The sequence below is a fragment of the Cryptomeria japonica genome, chromosome 4, assembly GCF_030272615.1.
Source record: "Cryptomeria japonica chromosome 4, Sugi_1.0, whole genome shotgun sequence".
Lineage (NCBI taxonomy): Eukaryota > Viridiplantae > Streptophyta > Pinopsida > Cupressales > Cupressaceae > Cryptomeria > Cryptomeria japonica.
In genome coordinates this window covers 709,123,590-709,145,762 of record NC_081408.1, presented here as the reverse complement: position 1 = coordinate 709,145,762, position 22,173 = coordinate 709,123,590, and the positions used below count along the sequence as shown (strand labels likewise).

At 34.4% G+C, this 22,173-nt stretch overlaps 1 protein-coding gene across 1 annotated transcript; it reads right to left on the bottom strand.

Annotated features, from left to right (window-relative positions):
• Window positions 1-983: 983 nt before the first annotated feature.
• Window positions 984-19,520, bottom strand: LOC131036183 (ribosome biogenesis protein BRX1 homolog 1). The gene is given in 8 exon segments (XM_057968007.2): window positions 984-1,413; window positions 3,702-3,800; window positions 3,964-4,032; window positions 9,543-9,644; window positions 15,887-16,011; window positions 16,362-16,440; window positions 17,630-17,771; window positions 19,065-19,520. Coding segments are annotated over 8 exon segments (960 nt in total). The 5' UTR covers window positions 19,277-19,520; the 3' UTR covers window positions 984-1,281.
• Window positions 19,521-22,173: the final 2,653 nt, after the last annotated feature.

The following is a 22,173-nucleotide window of genomic DNA, read 5'->3' as shown; positions in this document are numbered from 1 at the left end:
TAAATTTTGAAAAAGCTTTAATAGATTTCATGAAAAGGATAAATGATTTGTAATCAGCACTCAAATCCCACTCTGAGTTCAGAGAATTTCAGGGTTTTGGATGTGGTTTTCTCTTTCTGTGCATACTCATGGACATAGCTTTATTTTCACAGTTTTTAGGCCCTACTGGGCCATTTTAGAAATCTGCGGTTTCTCGGTTTAAATTCTCTTTAAAATCAATATATTATTCTGGCTCTTGCCTTCTATCAACCAAAAAAAATTCTGTACTCTCCTTTTCAGCTATAACTTAAGTACCTTGTAATTATGTTCTTAATAAGAGAAAATGTGTTAAAAAATTCTAGCGCATGTCAAAGCAGTCATTAACTTGATCCATTCTTTGACAGTATACCCCAAACTACGAATGCGAACAATGAAGATAAGTTGTGGAAACCTTGATTACAAGAACAATTCAAAGGCCACCACCATTTCCAAAAGAAAACGGCAGCATTAAACCTGAACTCGCAGATAACCAAATAATATATTTTCTCAAAGAAGAAAATCGTATGCTGAAGGCTTCTGACTTCACCATATCAATACAATTTACAGCATTGTTTCAGAGACATTGGAATAACAGTGTCTATATACAAAAATGATTGTTCAATTTTACGCAATTTTGTGTCGACCAGCGCATGCAATCACCAGTGTAATTAAACTCAGTATTTCATCAAAGTTTTTTGATATGTTCAATACTTGTAATGTGTACAAAGATGTTATGACTTACCAGTCCAGCTTGAATATTAACAATCAACATGCAAAATTTTATGAAACTTAAAAAAAATTTAACATTCACCCCCAGTATTCCACGTGTATGTGTATATTAATAGGTTTAACTGATTGTGCAGTCTCTGAATATTTGTAATACGGCTAAGAGCTATACTTACTAATTTTATAATATCCATTAAAAGCTATATGCCCAAATTAGAAGCCAAAAAACATCACAAAGATGAGAACATTAACGACCTTTAAGGGCAATTAAGAAATAAATCTTCTTTCCGGGAAAAATACAAAATGTAGAAAATAAAACAGCTATACCTTGATGGCTAAGGCATGCCTTTCATTGCATAATAGCCACACGACTTTACAAAGAGAACTATGGATTTCATTTGAAACAAGGTCTTGTTCCAGGGACACCACCCACGTTGATCATCCATGTTCTTTGTCAAAACTCAACAATAAAATAAAATCAACGTAATAATGCTTGTATTTCCTGAATGAAATTCAGGACACAATCATACTCATCAGTTACTCATTCCACATATCTGCGAATTCATCAGGTTCCAGCTTGTTCTCAAGTTCATGTACTTTCCTCCTCTGCTTTGCTTTAATTTTCTTTGCATATTTGCCAGCCTTTTTACGTTTTTCTGCTGCACGAATCTGAGAATGAAAGCAATGTGTTTATCAGACAAGAAACTTATCCAATGCTACAACTGAAACCAATCTAAAACATATATTGTTCCATAGCAGTGACCTGCTAGTAATTGTGGGCTTCCATTTAAGCCTTGAATGCCACCAGCTCAAATTAACAATCCATGGTAAGATGTATCCCAAAGAAAATGCAGTTTACTTGTTTTTATCACTTGTATTGCACAAAAATGTTTCCAAATCCATGCCTCTTTCTGATCTTAACCTTACACCAGCTAGCCACCAATGCAGGTTGTGACCTTCGGTAATATTAATATAAATATGTAACTCATTTGTTAAGAATCTAAATCCAAAAAGAACAACAAAAAGAGGGAGCAATATTTGAATTTTGAGCAATCAACTGCAATAAATTAGTAAGTTAATGATTCAAGAAGAATACAATCGTACAAATTAGATTGAAATGTAGAATTCAATCTTTAACAACAATTTTAAAGCATTTTCTCCATGCTGTAGCAAAAAGATTAAGGTCCTTACCAATAGGTTTGGGCATGTGATATTTTTCAAAGAAAAATCTAGTGTTTTTCTAAGTAGAGCTGAACTTGTTGCATGTCTCAGAAAATGTGGAGGGTATCATGAGCTCTTTGTATTTAGTCATTTAAATTGAGTCTTCGACAACGTATTGTAAATCTGTACATGGGCTTTGGAATTAAAAATAAGTCAACAAAAATTTTAAAAATAGGAAAATTTGACAGAATGGCATGTTTGAGGGCAAATTTCTCTCCAGGTTCGCCCGGATCTGTCTGGGCCTGACCCACAGTCCGTGGGCAGAACCCTGTCCAGACCCACACTGGACCATACCTGAACCCCAAACCAGGTTCAAACCGGACAGGGACTCAAGTCTCTGAGCAGTGGCTCAGTAAAGTTTGTTTGTCCACTTAATGCACAATAATAGAGAATGCTAGACTGGGATAGTGATGTAGATCAGATTGGATAACTAAATATAGATAAATTGTTGTTCCAGGACAGCTCAGATCTTTAGTTATTAATGCATTATACTCAAGAGGAGAGTATAATTGGAATGATACAATGTCTGTGTGTCGTATTGGGGATGAATATGATGCACTAAACCATTTTAACAAAATGTAAAATCACTCATCAATTTGTTTTATGCACCATTTTATTTGATTAGAAAAATAAAATACTGAATTCAAAAAATTAGCAACAGATACAGTACTCAATGTAGCAGTCATATTGCAAAGTGTTGAATAAATTTTATAATCTTCCCCAAGTGCAAGAAACATGGACTGTTGCCTATCGCAACTAAATGATCCAAGAATCAAAACCTTCCAGTGTGCCCCACAAGTTCAAGTAGAATCCATGTTGTTGCAGAACAGTGGATGTGCCAAAAGAGTTTGCAATCAATAAATTCAAGTGTTGTATGTAAGTATATATGAGTGAAAAAGTGAATCAGCTAAATGTAGATGTTTAAATGTAGAAGCATAACCCACTCCCTAATAACTACCAAGCAAGTTTGCTCTAATAAAAACAAAGAAGCGACCACAAGATACCCACCTTATAAATAATCTTTAAAATGTATATCTTCTACATTCTTATGGACATGTTCAAGTTAAATGCACTGGATAAGTTTAAAAAGAACATATAACATCAGAAAAAAAATGTAATTGGAAAATCTGGTCCAGTGGATTCTCAAGGTAATATCAGATAAAGATCTCAAGAAAATTCCAACCGAACACATTGGAAAAGTAGCTCTAACATCTTGCCATGTAAGTTCATGAGCGTACTCAGACAACTTGCCAGAGAAATAGATATAATCAATGCAAACATAGTTAGATACAAATGTTTTGCATCTTTCTATGCTTCTTCTATAATCCAAGCAATCATAGTTAGATACATGTTTGCATACAGTGTAAACTAAAAAAAGATTCTTTGACTTACTACATACTGCTTCTAATATCAAGCACTTACTATTGGCTACTAATCTGACATTTCATAAACATGTCACTGTAATTAGAAAAATGGAATAAGATATGTTATTATATCCATTATCTTGCTAAGATAGACAGAACAGAATGACCTTAAGCGGTAACTCGTCAGGTCTTTCATAGTGGTCAGGTGAAAGTTTTGCAAGTTTGATAGAATATATTCCTTAAAGCATCTAAGCTTACAGATAATCTTTAAGGAGAATTTACCAGTCAAAATATGTAAAAATATAAATATGAAATAATTATGGCAAGTTGCAACAATAAAATGACCGAATATATGAAAAATGATCAAATTACCTGGTTTGGAGAGATGTAGAAAGGATTTTCATATAATGTCTGACCAGTAAAGCTATTACCAAAAATTTTTATTGGATTCAAGCAAAATCGAGGGCCAACCTGAAAATGGAAGACAATTAGTTAGCTGCAACAAAATCAGGACCCATCAAATCCATGAACATCAGAAAATAGTATTTTCACTTTTCAAGCAATTAATAGCAATGATACAGTATAAAATTTTGCAAAAAAACTAAACCTCTGTAAGAATGATGAGTACTCATACCTCTATAAGAGTCATTTTATCCAAACCACCTCACTCAATTTTCTCGGTGCCATGATGTGGAACAGTTATCTGAATGTTCAACAGAGCATAAATGTTGTAACAACCAAGGTAAACATGAAAGTTACAAGAACAAGCAACTTTCGCTAAAATACTTTGCCCAGTTTAAAAGAAATAGTAAACAGAGCTATTTGTCAACAAGTTTACTACTCCTTTGCTTATGTATAAAGAAAATTATCAGCTCTACAAACTAACATGTTCTGTTAATCTTACATTATTGTAGAAACAATCAGTTTGAACACATTTCATGTGACTGAGTGCTGATAGAAAAATTAAATAGACATTTCATGACTTAACACATCCACATACTAAGTAACAAGTTTAAAAACATTTTTTACTTGGACACAAGTGATACAACTTTATTGTCATGGCTACTTCGTTTGCAAAGCAATGATTACAGTAGTCTTATAATATATTGTTAAGTTGAGGTGTTGTTGAGGTTCTAGATGTAGCCACTATGTTGGTTCGTCATAGTGGTCGGTATTGCATTCTGCAGCTTAATTTACCATGACATTTTACTATTCAGGAGTTAGATTTTAAATGCCATTGAATAAAATATAGGGACTAACACTCCTCGTTCTTATAATATAAGTAAATAACAGTAGGACATAGAGGTGTAACCTTTTTTAATTGTAGTTTAAGCTCCCCATTGTATGCACATGTTATGTTATACTTTTGTGCTTATTTGGTGGATGGGTGCCCCTATATAACAACATTGTGAGTGCTAGCATCTTGTTAGATTTCCCTATTTGTGTTGTTGCTTGCAAGTAAACATCATCTGGTATCAAAGCATAATCCTTCCCTATCTACACTCTGTTAAAACTTCCTTTTTTTGGTTTTCACACATATTGGCCATCATTATGAATATTTTAGTTTAGCAAAAAATAAATAAAGAAATACAATTTTTATTGTTATGATTGTTGTTCTGATTGATTGGTTGTTTTTCAAAACAATCTATCTTGTTCAAAAGAAAAGAGACGAAAACACACTGATACATCTCTACCTGCACGTGGGCTGTTAATCTAATTAATTTCTCACATTGTATTTTCTATTAAATAATAGCAAGCTTCTTTTATTTGTTTCACTGTACAAAAACAATGGAGACCTTCCTTTCAATCATATTTCACCCATTTATGTTAAGAACATCTCTACTTATCTTTTCTCTTTTATAAAGCAATTGAAAGTCCTGTGTAATGTCCTCTTTTTGAACTGACAGAATAGGAGAAGCATTGGACGAATGAACTGGTAGTGCAGGAATTGTTTGGGTCAGTTAAAACACAAAACAAGGCAGATGAGTCAGTTAGGGTCAGTTAAATAAGGATGTATTTGTCAGTTAATTGCCATCATTTGAGGAAGGAGCTTGCTAGTCCGACTGCTATTGATTGAGGACTGGATTGCCTATGATTGAGAAAGCATAGAGAGTCAACGCAATGCTGGGAGGAAAAGAAAAAGACACTTGAAATCTAACAAAACAAAAAGCATTTATTTTCTTGGGCTGGACATTGTGTTTCAGCAGCTGTCACTTGGAGACAAAACCCTCAAGGCATAGAGATCAAACTTTTTAAGGACAGAAACCCTTATACAGTAGGCCAACATTCAAACTAACATCTAGAATACTATTAGTGTCTAGTTCTATGTGGGCATGTTTAGTGCAGTGTTTTCGTTTGATGAATCTCAATTTGATTATGAACCATTTTGAAGAAATATTAAAAAATACAAATAAATGATTGCTGTAGCATTTCTGGGTATTTATGAATCTGTTTTATAACTGTTGTACTTCTAGGTTTATTTTATATGACATTTAATATAAATTATTACAGTTCAATCAGAGCTAACATCCTGCCAGCCTGTGAATCATCAAGGCAATTTTGTGAAATCTAACAAAAAGAAGGCAGATCTTTTTCATGATACACTGATAGGAACTCAGAGGAGCCAAGCTAGAACGATTGAGATAGTAGAATGAAAGTTGCAGCTTCAGAGCAGCATATAAAATTCAAACCCAGCTAGAACATTACAAAAAGAAGGAAGGTCAACTACAAATAACTGACCACTAGCTACTCCCATTCCAAAGCCTACCAAACCTATGTTCCTGCAAAAAGATGAGTAAACTGAACTTGAGAATCTGAGATAACCACTGCAGACGAGATGGACACAATCTTTGAGCAACATCAAAGAAGTAGAAGATTTAAAACTACAATATCTTTTGTGTGATGTCCCATTCTCAAACTAAGATTAGTTCCCATAAACATTACCCACTGAGATCATTCAAATTCGAGAAGTCTCCCGTGGAAATGAATTTGTAAATAATAAGTTTCGAAAAGAGACTAAACAATCTTTATATACACCATATCCGAATTAGCGATCCTACAGATCAACTGAGGCAAGTATCGATTTAGCATATTAAGTTTACAAAGGCATCGATGATTGATAAGGAAAAACAATTACATTAAGGATGGATAGAGACGATAGACTATGGCATTCTAACAAGCATCGATTAAAAATGAAGATCAATAGATCAATTTAAAGAAAAACTAATCATAAGGTTAGTCAAGCAATGATTAAAGAATTGTATAGCAATAGTGATCAACATTCCTTAACGTTATCGTCAAGTAAATCAGGCATATTTAATTGATAAAAGTAGAAAGAAAAACTAATCGATTTTATGCAGAATTAAGTTGGGAAATGACAGCGATTCTAATATGGACTTATTGGTGATTAAGTGAAAAGTTACCACTAACTGATTGAAGGCTAAGGGATGCATTGGCACGTAGGGATCAGATATCGATTATAAGGGTAGCAATTAGTGAAGTCTAGATCGATAATAATATTTGTCATAATATGGTGCGATTAGCATTAATGAGAGGAGGCAATGATAAATAGGCATGTCTTTTGGAATACAACTCTTTAATAATGACCGCCTGAAGAGATATTAATAGAGGATCAGAAGTCTCTTCGAGACAGAGAAGTTATTAATCGGATTTCATATTCACAGCACTCAGGGAGCCCTTTTGTCAACTGAGCACGAGGGAGGGATATCATCCATCCCACAACAAGGTGAAGTACGCACAATTAGAAAGTAATAATAAGACACAGCCCCGCACTATATATAGCAGGGTATAAAGGTCAATTGGGCACAGCTAGTCGAGTAAGAGATAGTCCTCATATCTTCATCGCATGATCATATAGAAACAGTAATTATTTCATTCCTATTAAAAATAATCATTATATCGGATTCCATTGACAGTAATTCAAATTCGGATGTTGTACATAATAAATTTCATTATTTCTATTTAAATATACATATGTAATCAAGTATCAAAACCATTAATTACTAAGGTAGAGTGGCTTACTTAGGCAAATTGAAGTTGACTTCATAGTATTGGTTGCAAGCTATAGTTATCCTTTTGAAGACAAATTCTAAGTATCACTAAAAGGGATATTACATTTTGTTAATTACTTGGAGATATTTGGCAAGAAGCCTCAAAAATGGAAAGGCCCAATAGTTGCCAAAATGCCAACAAAAAGGAATTGAAGTAGAAGGCAAACAAATTGAATCCTCTTACTTTTGATGGTGGTAGTAGCAACAAATTCTCACACCAAGAAAGTGTTTTTCTCGTTGAACACAATCAGAAATCAAAATTTGCATGTTGAATACAAAATCAAAATATTTTAAACTTTAAAGAAATATTCTAGTTGTTTCTAGCAGTGTCCAAGAAAAACCTATCAAGAATTCAAGCCTTGAAAAGATTCAGTCATTATCTTGTGCATTTGGGTATTAAGTTGATAATTCAGGACAGCAACAGGCAACAGAACAGTATATTGCTGAGTATGCACCTAAGCATTTTGTAGAGGACTTCTCAGGGTTCCCTATCCCATGCCTCAAGGACAAAAGAGTGCAGCCATGCATCAAGATACCTTGAAGATCCTAGCCTCACCTTTTTATCATAGTTGAGGAAGTAGACGTTTCTAAGCCTCAACTGTCAATGGCAATTGGACTGAGCTTACAACATTTGATTGGTATGGTAAAGGGTCTAATTTGTGGAAGATAGTGCAGAGCTCCTTTCTCTCAAGTCCAAAATATTTGATCTTGAATAACGATTTGAGATCCTAGGCCATTAAGAGGAAATTATCTGAAGAGAACATACTTCGGAAAGACCAGAGGTACTTGGATGTCACTGCACTACTTGTGGGAAAGCAACTTTGGAAATGGACAATTTGTTATGTTCCCTTTTTGAAATGGCATGGGAGTGGCATTGAATGAGTGAACTGTCAGCACAGGAATAATTAAGATTGGTCAAATCCCAAAATAAGGCTTTTGAGTAAATTAAGTGTCCTTTAAATAAAGAGGAATTTATCAGTTAATTGCCGAAGGAACTTGTTAGTCAGAGTGCCATCAATTGAGGACTGGATTGCCTATGATTGAGGAAGCATGGAGTACATAGGCAGTGCTAGGAGGAAAATTAAATGACACTTGAAATCTGACAAAACAAAACTCATTTCTTGTCCTGGGCTGGATGTTGTGTTTTGTTGAGATCAAGCTTCTTGAGGATAGAAAACCTTAAGCAGCAGACAACCATTCAGACCAACATCTGGAATACCAGTAGAGTCCAGTTCTGCATGTGGGTGTGTTTAGTGCACTGTATTAGTTTGATAAAACTGAACTTGCTTATATGCTGTTTTAAAGAAATATTAAAAAATACAAAAATATTTATTGCTGTAGTATTTCTGGGTATTTCTGGGTTTGTCATATTAATGCTGTACTATTTCTGGATGTTTCTGGGTTTGATTTATTACTGCTGTAATATGTCTAGGTTCTTTTATGAGCATTTAGTAGAGGTTACTATGGTCAGACCATATTCACCATTGAATACTCTTTGTATAAAACAAGTAAGATGGGTAATGGGCAACAAACAAAGCGTGTTCAGAGATATTTTCCATTGCCGCATTGGCTAAGAGCATATTATGCTCCAACTCTGGCAATCATGCTCAAGACGGCCAATTGACAGAGCCACTTCTACAACCAATCATCTTGTGCTCAAGGCACTATCAGGCATTTGCAGGGAGCCGCTTGCAAGCATGTATAACAATGGCAAGCAAATGGCAATGTCTTTCTGGTAGGAATCACCAGTCATGCACTAAGTGAGCAAGAGCATAGCATTCTACTCCAGAGAGATATTGTCATTGGGCTCCTATAGAAATAAGTTGATTAATGTACCGCATAACCCTTCAAGACTTTGAGCTAACTTAAGATCATGACTACTACTTATCTACAGCAGAAGCCAAAGCAAGAATTCCCATAACCACAGCACCAATGTGTAGGCATCTAATATACCACCCATGCACGTAACACCTTCTCCATATAAAACTATTACACTTAATTTAGCTGCCAAAAGTTACCAAGCAGAAATCAAGCATTTGTGTACAAGAATGGACGTTTTAGCATATTGCAACATATCCTTATTAAATACCTAAAAAGGCTATGATACAACCCTAAAACTACCTCTTACAGTGTATAAACTTACCTGGTAATTCCGAAACCAGATGTGATTATCAACAATGGAGAAAACAAAGACATGATCGAAGAAAGGCTTTGCTTTCCTATGATCTTTTGGCGTGCCAAAGATCTGCAAAGAACCAGTACGAATGTCAACATATAAAATTTTCTCACCAATAGTGACACCATAGTTATAAACTTATAACTGCATAACAATGATGAATCTGAAAGAGATTTTGACAGTCAATAAATAGCATTTAAGGAAACTGAAGCTACTGAATACACAATAAATCAACCATTCCATGTCCTCAAAATCAGACAATTGTTTAAAGCGAAAAATCTTCAGTAACTGTTGGACACATACTGGTCACCTTATTCCTTAAACAAAAATCAAAAAATTGCCCTCCTGGTTTTTGTCATGCCTGTTAGTGGAAAGATTTTCTTCCAGATTATCTACCTGTTTCATGTTTACCTAAGAGAGAATCATAGCAGTGACCTTCTCTCATCTTTCACAGTATATTCTAAATCTGTTCTAAGAAACTAATTATGGTAAGCATTAACAAAGATACTAGAATACTTCATAATTTAAGCCAGGGTACAGGAAAAAAATGCGTTTTCACAATCCACATTAAACAATGTTCAAAAACTTCCCATTCAAGGGTTAATAGATTCTTCAAGAAAAATAAAGCAAAGAAAATGTAAGGCTCCAAATAGAGTAGTAATTTTTTATGGGGCTTTGAAAGGTAACCTGGGAATAGAAAGTGCAGGATATGTAGTAAGAGATTTGTAGGCGGAATTTGAACTAGGGGGTATGAAACCTTTGGGCCTAAAGACAAACGATGAAGCAAAATGGGAAGCCCTAAGAGCAGATATCCAAGTGACATTTAAGACAGGCCATAGAGAGAAAAATTGAAGGAAGTTCTCAAATAATGGTAAATGCATTGAATAAAGCTTATTGCCCAAATTGAAAACTATGAACTGTGTTAGAAGAAATGTTGCCTTGGATAAAAAAAATTGACAATGTGAAGGTGAATAATTGCTTTAGAGAGCAGAATGGCATAGCTGATTTTCTTGCAAACCAACGTATAAATCTAATAGAATATTCTTCTGTGGAAAGTACTGATATATCTGATTTGCTCAACGCCTTCAATGAATATGTAATGTCCCACTTTGAAATATAATTTAATAATAAATAATAATAAAATTAAAATACAAAAGAATAAATATTAAAATATAAAAGAATATAATTAAATATAATTAAAATTTGATTAAAGTTAATGAAAGGTCAAAAGGCATGAAATGATAAGTTGTGACTTCCTCAAACATGAGATATAAAAGGGAGAAGAGAAACTCATTTGATGGGGGGAGAATTTGAAAAATGAGAAGTGCAGATCTGATTTAAATAAGAAGTGCAGATCTGATTATAAAAAGATTATGTCCCTTCCAAAGGGCAGAAATAATGAAGAGTTGCACTCTTTCAAAAGGTGCTAATGGTGAAAGGGTGTGTCTCTTGCCAAAGGGCATTACGTTGGTGGAGAAGAAAACAAAGTATTAAGGATAAGGGATTACCGGAGAAAGGAAGGAATTTGACACCACTGTTGCTGCCTCAGTCCACATCTACACCCTGACTAACACGATAGGGGTATAAAACAACCAAAGAAATTCAGAAAGAAGACGTTTCAGGTATGTCTTCATCTCCTAAAGGAATGGTAATAATTGTTGCTAAGATATTGCAAAGAGTAATACGTGTATCTAAAGTATGATAGAAATCACTTCAGTATGTCACGAATGTTAAACCATTTCACACAGCTAATTATAACTGTAACAAATCTACTATATAGTTTTCAGTAACTTACTGTATGTCACATACTCAGAAAATATGCTCGACTGGTTAAACGATACAAACAAGTTATAATGCACGACAGTGTTTAGATTTATGGTTATAATGCCAAATTCGCGTGTGCTTGTATTAAACCGTAATTATTCATCATTCAACCTGTATAACATATTAAACTGCAACTATGTATGTGAATTGATAGAGCTGTGCATTTCTAGTAATTAAACTTAATGTCATATATGTATTTACGATCCCAAGCGGTCACAATCTGATACGCATAAGCAGTTTATAATAGTAATAAATATGAATAATGTTATGCTAAGGAATTGACACTAGACTTTCATAGTACGTCTGATATATTTTGATATACATAAGTAGATTATTATTAAAGTTAAACCACAAATGGCATAAGAGAGATCCTTAATGATTTCCTTTTCTGTTCACCTGATATAATAACCATAAGATTATACATAAATTGGATAAAGCGAACTGCTGAAATACTGACAGATTATTTTACAGATCTGAAACTAAAACATACTGTACAATCTTATGTCAATAACAATACAAATGAATCTACTCACTAATTTACTTAAAATCCCGAGAAGGCAGAGTGGTTGGGAGAGGAGGATAACCATCTCAGTTGTCCACCTACTGATCCATGTAAGATCAGTAGGCCAGTAGGGCATATGACTGCTACTGGGCCTGGGACTGGCAATTAATAAGCCCCTCTACAATCTGAAACTTCCTTGGTTTAATAATTTTAGGGTGAGACAAGGAATGAATTGCGGGGATAAGACCCACACCACTAATAGTAAGCCAAAGGGGCATAATGACTGCCTTTGGATCCAGAGTGGGATGGATGGGCTAACCGGATCATTCCCTGTGCTACCAATTATGGTTATTAAAGGAAAAAAAAAATGTTATAAACCATATAAATTGCAATTGAATAAATCTTGTTTCCACTGCATATGTATAATCTGAAAAAAGTAATTTCTGTATGTTCTACTGTGATTTTTCTTTGAATGAACAAGTAAATATAAGATTATAAACCAAATTGAATTATTAATTCAATATTAGAAAGAAGACTATGTTTCTCTGTTATGACTATCGGTATCTAAGAAGTTGGAAAATGCGATATTTAAGATAGTTTGTTTCCTAATCAATTTAGTTTAAGTCATAAGTATGTTGAGATGGATTAATTATGGGGAAAACAAAGCTAGACCTAGTAGGGGACATTACAGAATAAGAGATCAGGTTATTTGCTATATTGCTCATAAAGGCAAGTGAATACTAAGGAGATTGTGGTGTCCATTTTGTATGCATAGAGAAAGGAATTTGATAAATGAAAACAAGAATATTTTATGTTCTGAGATGCTGTAACAGTAAAAATAAGATGAGATATTCAATCTTATTGTTGGTGTGTGATTGCTGCATTATTGGTCTGGTGGTATTGGATATCGAGTGCTACAACTTCTGGAAGTTTTTCTAGGTGGGATTGTTATAGTAGCAACTGGTAAAGCAACTAAGATCTTTTGAGCTCTGGATAAGTTACAGACCAACTGCTTGAATGTTCGAAACTAAGGTTTTTAAAGCCATTTTGGAAGCTGGTGGTTTAGAGGACGGTAAGGTTCAAATTCGAACCATGATTTTAAACGAACACTTCAGCTAGCAGTTCACAACAAGGAGATAAGGAGAGCATTCAAGCTATGTTGATGTGTCTGCAAGAGGAGGTGGTTTATGGGGTTGAAGTAATGAAGGAAAAATAAGAGAAGTCCGTTAGAGATGAGAAAGGCAAACAGAAAGTGGAGGATGCCAAAGTGGAATTTAGGGCAATGCAAGAGGAGGTTAGAGATCTAATCGCAAATGTCCATGCCCTTTAAGGATTTGAACTTGGATTCAAAATTAAAAAAACATGGTGATTACTAATCACAGAGACATCTTAGAGATTTCCAATGGTTTTTAAAGCCATTCTGGGAGCTGGTGGTTTAGAGGATGGTAAGGTTCAAACTCAAACCATGATTTTAAACGAACACTTCAGCTAGCAGTTCACAATAAGGAGATAAGGAGAGCATTCAAGCTATGTTGATGTGTCTACAAGAAGTGGTGGTTTATGGGGATGAAGTAATGAAGGAAAAATAAGAGAAGTCCATTAGAGATGAGAAAAGCAAACAGAAAGTGGAGGATGCCAAAGTGGAATTTAGGACAATGCAAGAGGAGGATAGAGATCTAATGGCGAATGTCCATGCCCTTGAAGGATTTGAACTTGGGTTTGTAATTAAAAAACATGGTGATTACTAATCACAGAGGCATCTTGGAGATTTCCGATGGTTATACCTTGCCACTACTGGAAAATGATATTCTAAAAAGGGATATATCTATGTTCTTCAGTTTTCTGGGCTGGAAAAGGCAGTAGGTCTATTTTGCAAATAATGAAGTTCTTGCTTATATCTAGGAATGCAGTTTACAACTGAGCATATGATCACTGGTACTCGGCTCAGGCAGGTGGCAGCATGGCTAGTTGAGGTTTGGCTGAACTTATATGATATGAACATTTTTATCTCTCTTGGCTACACCTATGTGGTGGGTGGTACTAGTTGTTCTCTGTTATTATGCCTTTTAAGTTTTATGTTATATAGGTTGCGATAATCATGCTTCATTAACATTGCTATGCCCATGTATAAGGTTGTTCACACAGTTTTAGTTCTCTATATGGTTTTAATGTATGCTGTTAACAGAGAGAGGGCTCCATATATAAAACCCCAATAATATATCTAAATAAATTGCTCAAAAACTTTCCGCCAATACAAAAACTAATATGTTGCAGGGATGTTATATCCTATGTGCCTTTGCTATTATGAAACAACACATAAATCAAACTTAACCAAACTAATATGCCCTGCAAAAAGATGCGGTTAGCTCCCTTCAAGGTTATTCCTAGAACAAGCAATCAGCTAACAAATTCAAGTAGGTAATAAAAAGCCCATTTAACCAGCAAATTTCCAATTCATGTGGTGCTTTATCAAGATTTATGAAAAATTTGAAGATTAAAATTTAAAAAGATAAAAATAATATTAAATATTAAAAAGTCACTGTTGGAACACATTAGTGTAAGTATTAAAATAATTTCCAGCTTTTTATCACAACTAAACCTTATTTTAGTCAATCCTATTAACCTATGTTTTTTGACCAGTGGTTCACAAGAAGCATCTATCACATACATGAATAATCCATATAGCACAACAGTTGCAAAAGGTTTTGCAAATGGGTAGCAAGCGAAGTGGACTTGATCATGAAGGGGACTCGACGTTCAAGCACACTTAGTCGGACTAGTGGGATGGGTGACCTTCCAAGAATTCCCAATGTTTCACCCTTGTGACCATCCCCTAGAGTGCAATGAGTGCCCTATGGATCATTCATGCTAACAAGAGATGGATTCTTGTGAACCACTACTCTCAAAATATAGGTCAATGGGTGACTCAAAAACTATGCAAATAAATCATCACATTATTTGACACAATGAGAAAAACCACCTACATGATAATGAATGAGCTAAGAAGCACTATAATGAACAATTCATTAAGCACAACACTTGAAGGTTTTGCAAATGGGGTAGAAAGATAAGTAGGCTTGGTCTTTAGGGAAACTCCATGCTTGAGTCAAAGTAGGATTAACAAGTGACCTCTTGGGAAGTCTCAATGCTTCCCCATATGAGCATCACCGAGATTCAACAAATGATATGTAGACCAATCATGCTCACCAGATAGATGCCTATGAATCACTAGTCATGAAATATGGGTAATATGGATAGAGGAGATTGACTCAAAAACCATGCAACTAAATCTTTAATAGAACATCACATAATTTATGCACCGTGGAAAAGCACCTACTAGATAATGGATGAACTAAGCAGTGCCACAATGAAGGGTTCATAAGGCACAACACTAGTCAAAGGTTTTGTAAATGTGATAGAAAGCTAAATAGGCTTGATCTTGAGGAAATTTAATGGTTAAGTGTGCTTGAGTTTTAGTATTGGGATGGGTTACCTCCCAAAAAGTCATGATGTTTCACCCATGTGGGCATCACCTAGATGCAATGAGTGCTATATGGACCATTCATGTTCATGAGAGATGGGTTGTTGTGAACCAAAATTCATAAAATATAGGTAAGGGATTGACTGAAAAATAAAAAATTAGATCCTGAAAAAACATCACATAATTTGACAAACTAAAAAATACCTCCTGCTTGTAAAATTTCCAATTCTTCTAGTTTTATATTTTCCCATTCTATTAAAATAGTTTTAATAATTTGACTTTCCAAATTTTTGTCAACAGCATGTAAATGAATTCTTAATGTACCATGGAATAAAAAGAATCCCTTTACAACAACATATCACCAAATATCAGCAATTCTAAATTTCTCCTCTTACAGGAAATCGCTTGAAGTTTGATAGCTTTTCCAAAACCATTGAGAACATGCAACTGCATATTTCCATAACATGGAATATAAATATTGAAAAAATCTGTGACATAGCCTACTTGAGTGATAATCTCTTTCAAGAGCTGCCAATGAGGTTGTGTATCAAAATCCGATGCAAATGTCAGAATAGGTCGTGAACCTTTAAGATGGTTCCCTGTCAGCTTGAGTTCTTCCATTGTGTGAACTGCAGATAATAGCATAAAAATTATCAAATAACTTTAACCATTAACACCCAACACAGAGTAGAAATATTCATGAAACTATTATTAGTTATTTCTTGGAAACCATATCATATGCATGATAAGCTGAAATCACAATTTAATTTACAAGCTGACAGTAAACATTAAACTCTACAATACAAATGAAGCACACAATCAAAAATTTCCAAGATCAATAAAATATAGCAATATGATACATTCCTACAGCTATAACTTTTTTTTTTCCATCCCTCATTATTTAAAATGAAAACTAATTAGCTTTCTGAAGGTCCATTTAGGTATGAAGTTACCAGACCTACAGGGCAGCTGAGCTTACCAGCATTAACCAAAAATTTAACTTAAGGCCCATTTGCGCACTTCGCCATCCACAAGTAGAGGTCTTTACGCTTCCTGCACTGAAGAAAATATAAAATTTAAATTAGTACAAATCATATACAAAAATAATCATTAGATGTTGCTTCTGGCAAAACCTCCCGTAAAATTAGTTTTCATTAAAACAAACTAAGGAAAGAAGCTCTGGAAAGCTCACTTCATAAAAGAACAGAAGAGCTGGTAAACTGTTTCATAAAGAGGGTTTTCTGACATCAAAGAAAATGTATAGCACAAAGAAGTTTGATGATTCTTCTTAAAACTGAGTTCAACTAACAGAATGTAGGATGCATTTAATGGAACCTCAATTCTTCAAAGTTGCAAACTACAAATTGTAAAGTGCACACTGGGCAAGCAATTCTTAAAACAAAAGGAATGCCCAAGCATGCAATGGGTAAATAGAAAGTTGCCCTGTTCTTCACCTAACTGCCAATTCAAAGCCCAAATAAAAATATTTCCTAAAAAATCAGAGCCAATATATACAGAGTATGAAGTCCCTGCAGTAAATATGTATGAGAAGAGATATTGGCAAGCTAAAAGAAATAAACCAAAGCTATTGAGGAGGAAGCAGAATTAAACCTAGATCACACATAGCTAAACCCTAAGAAAGTCAATACAATACGTGACAGATGAAATCATCATTGAACAGCTTGTGCTCCTTAACGACAAAAGCATGCAAAAGAAAAATCAGCAAAATAACAATGGTAGATCTAAAGAGTAAAAATCTTTAGGAAAAACTGGTAGAAGATTTCTATTCAGGTGTTCCAAAAACTTTGTACTCTTCATCTCATAAAATGTGAAAACCTTATGTTCTTAACCATAGATTCTTCATTGAGTGAATTTCCTATAGGCAAAATTCAAATTCTGGCACATATCTAAAAAGCCTTTCAGCTATGTTTATTTCTGTTCTAACTATACTTTGGCATTAATAATGATGCCTTAAACATTTATGGTGCTACTCCAATTTGTTTATCAAGCAAAATAGCAACGATTACAAAGGGCCACATTTATTGACTTACTGAAAAAACAATAGAGCATCACATTTCCTTTGCAAATCATTTTTTATTCCTGATAGCCAGAAAATGGCTCTCAAATTAACATGAAAGAAATCCATATCAGGGACCACTGATTTCAGACAACCCCATAAGTATCTCAGTTGGAAAGACAAAATACATACGAGTAATATAGAACTGCCACCTTTCATTGCTCACATACCTCAAAGAAGAGACAGCCCGTACAATTCCTAAGTTCCACCAGCTCATTCAAAGTGGCACCCTTGTTTTCCTTGGACTCAACCTTATTATCCTTCTTGCAATGGGGTAACAGGGAAACTATATCCATCATCAAGTGCCGATATCTACACACAAATCCAAATCCCAATATTTTAGTCTTTCAGACATGCTTAAAAATGCTGTTGACAATATTAAAAGCAGAAATATAAAATATATGCCAGCTGCTGCTTGTTGATTAAACTTCCATTCAATATAATACAGATAGGTAAAAAGCATTCAAGGAATTGTAGAGTAACTGTAATGAGTATGGATTGGTAGTAATGTCAAAAAGTGTAACCGTAATGAGTATGGATTGGTGATAATGTCAAAAGAATGGCAGTATGATGGTAATGAAAGATAACATGGCAACTGAATCCTCATCAAATGCCAATTTCTACAACCAAATTCAATGCCCAAAATTGGGCATTGTTTGATTGATTACTCAGGATATGTTCAATTGTAATGTAGACTGAATAATGCATACAGATAGGTAATAGCATCCAAGTAATTTTAGTCTAACCGTAAAGGATGTAATTAAAAAATGAGTTGTGTTCAAATGGTAATGGGGTAAAATGGCAACAAAAACTATCATCAAGTGCCAACGTCTACAAGCAAGTCCAATCCCCAGGATTCTAGACATCGTTCACAAATGTTTTGGACAATATAAAACAGGAAAAGAAAAACATATGGACACTGCTTACTTATTTATTGAGAAACATATTCAATTGTAATACGGATTGGATAAGGTAATACAGATAGGTAATTATATCCAAGGGGTTGTAGTGTAATTGAATGGATATATACTGATAATATCGTCAAACGGGTTGCAATCTACTGGCAATGGGGTACCAGGGCAACTGAATCTGTCATCAAGTTCCAAAATCTACAAGCAAATCCAATCCCCAAAATTCTAGCTGCCGCTCGCCAATATTCCCAACAATATACAACAAGGCGGATAAAAAACAGTTGAGATTGGTTTCTTATTTCTGGAAAATGAATTCAATTGTACTGCAGATCGGATGAATCCAAGAAGTTACCGAGCACAAGTAAAATTGTGTCAAGTTGCCCTGTTGCAATAAGGACAATAATTACTCTGGGTGACATGTGGTAAGCTTCTTCTCTAACTATTATGAAGTCTATCAATCGGAGAAATAACTCCAGCCTACGTGTGGTGAAGTTGTGAGGTGATCTTCTGGCACAACCAAGCAAGCACAATTGGTGTTTACAAATATTAAAAATGCGGTCCAAGCATATCCACCGCTGAGTTATATTGCAGCTCATAACCTTGCCCAAATTGACAAGGTTCATAAAAAACATGTACGGTGACTGGAAGTGTTTTCTAACCGAGAAACCAAAAAAGAAGGGGATTTAGAGATTACCGGTAAACAATGCGTCGTGAACATATGACCAAGATCTTCTCCCTGTTGCGAAATATTCGTTTTTCTGAGTCATTTGCATTGTTCTCTTTATCTTTCTCTTCTTGAGGTGGTGCTTTCCATCCGAGAAGAGTTCGCTTAGGACGTACATTTTCCTCCTCCTTTGAGGTTTGAATTTCTTCTGATTTTTCTGGTTGCTTCCGCTTCTTACCCATCTTTCAGCTCAAATATGCCTCAACAATATATCTCCAACCAAAAACAACAAAAAATAAGAACCTTTAGACCCAGCCAAAACCCTAATAATACCCTTTAACCCTAGGGCGAAACTCAAAATTTATGAACAGAGCCTGCAAGAGATTCATATATAAAACAAATTTAACACTCGCGATTAAAATCAAAGCCTACAAACAATAGTGAATATCTCGATGTCTGCATTCTTTTAGGTTTTAGGTAATTGAAGCCTTACCATTTTTATTTAGATTTTAAGTCTGGGGCATTTAACAAGTGTTTTTAAATCCTTAACATTGATTTCTCTTAGTTATTGTTTTTTTCCCGGTAATTGTAGGAAAGAGGAGGAGAGATGTGATATTGTAGAGATCAAATCACACTTAAGGGCGTGATTAATTGTATACAAATTAAATTAGTTGGAATTTGGATAGATAATTTTAATAAATATAGAATATTAGATGTAAGGGTTTAGGGTTGTTTAGTTTTAAAATGGATTATAGAAGAATGATATTGGTAATGTTTTAAATTGATTCATTATTTTGTTTGATGTTGTTTTTGGAGTAGACTGTGTGAGTGTGATTGAAACGTTGATCAAAAAGACACTGGCACAGTCTATTCCACTAACAAAATTTATGGATTGTGAAAATCTTATATCATTGATTCATCATTTTTTTTAAATTAATTGTCTTGATCTAATGCATGTGTCAAAATTTAAAACTAGCATAGAAAATGATAAAAGTCAATCTCAAGTTTGGAGAATGGCATTGCAATGTAACGTAGGGAAAAAACTCTCAAAGGAAAGCTTGAACATAATAGAAAATTATTGAATATCAAGCTAGATGACATAAATCTGCAATATTCTATAGCTTATTTGGAAGCACAAATTTGAAAAATGGACAACTATAAGGGTCAAGGTGCATAAATCAGAGCTAGATTACATTAGGCTAAGGAGGGTAATAGGGGCTCCAAATGTTTCTTAGTTTCCTTAACCACAAACATAAAAAAAGAGTATATTGGGGCAATTCAAGATGAGAAGGGCGTTCTTCACACAAAAGCAAAAGAGATTACGACCTTGTTTTAGAAATATTAAGAGAATCTTTTAAAGAAGATTCACTTTGGCATGATGTTCAAACTATTTTGGAAGATATTATAAAAGATCATATCCCAAAGAAATTGGATGCTAAATATAGCCAATTTTTAGATAGCAACCTCTCCATTAAAGATCTTGAGCATGCTATTTTTTTCTATGGCTACTAATAAAAGCCCGGGTATAGATGGACTTTCAATGGAATTCTATCAAACAATGTGGCAATTCATTAGAGATGATTTTTATATGTTGTATTTAGACGCTTTGGAGTCAGTCTCATTAGGGCCATATATTAATAGGGGTCTCATCAAATTAATTCCTAGAGGAAAGAATTAAGATACGATTGTTGGATGGCATCCTATTACCTTGCTTAAAACATCTTACAATTTATTACCAAAGCACTTGCTACAAGGATTAAACGTGTGGCTCAAGGTATTGTTAGAGTTGAGCAAATAGGGTTCCTTAGAGAGAGACATATTCTTGATAACCTTATTCTCACATGGGAAACTTTAGAATGGGCTCAACATTCAAGTCAAAATGCTATCATAATCAAGTTGGATTTTGATGAGGCATATGATAGAATTCATTGGAGATAATTTTTCCTTAAAATGTTGCAATGGTTGGGGTTTGGCTCCAAGTTATGTAAACATGTTGAAATGTTGTTTAAAGATGTCAGTGCTCAACTAATAGTTAATAATGGGATATTTGACACCTTCCCACTTCAACACTTAATTATACAAGGATGTCATTTATCTCATTTTCTTTATGTCTTGGATGTTGATGCACTTGGTTATTTGTTGCAAAAATACAATCAGATGGGTTTAATCAAGGGTGTCTCTCCTCCTTGTAATGTTGTAGTCATGAATTCACATTTTTGTTGATGATAGCATGCTTTTTCTTCAAAATTCAGAAGAAGAGATTTCAAATGCTATGCATGTTATTAATCTTTATTTCTCAGTTTCAGGGTCTAAATTAGCACATCACAAAACTGAGTTCCTCATGACACAAATTGATAAAGCTCCTAGTTGGATCCCCTCAAAATGGAAGCAAATTAAACATGGTTAAATCTCTCATTACTAGGGTATTCCCTTTTTGTTTGGGTGTATCTATTTTTGAGATGTGGAAATGGTTCCTTAATAAACTGAAAAAAATCAGTTATTTTCTTGGGGAAACAAGTTTCTATCCTTAGTCGGCAAGATTGAAGTGGTCAAATGAATTTTTTTGGCCTCACATGTGTATTATTCATCGTGTTGGATGCCCTCAAAAAAAAGGTTATGATGACCTTATCAAACTTGTGTGTCATTTCCTTTGGTCTAATTGGAGTGGTATTGTTGGATTCAAATACACCTCATGGTTGCATTGCATTCAAACGAAAGCTAAGGATGGGTTGGGCATATTGGATCCCAAAACACAAAGAGTTTATCTAGCACCAAAATGGATAGTTTGAGCTATTGCTAGGGATGAACCATGAAAAATATTGGTTCGTTTTCATTCTAGCTAGACCTCAATTAAAAGCAAATGGTAAACTATCATGTGGGAGAACAAAATCTTGATGGCTCATTTTTTTTATATTAGAGCTTCACCTTCTTTACAATCTAGTTGGAAGGCATGGAAACAAGTGTGCAAATACTTAAATTGGAAAAATTGTTCACTTCAACATGGTTTTAGTTTTAGCTCCTCTTCTATATGGTTCTAACATGTTGGTCCAATATCAAGGACAACCTCTTGCTATTTAGTTTAAAAGGCAAGCTTACCTTTTATTTAAGAAAGGAGTTTGTCAGTTTGGAGATCTATGGG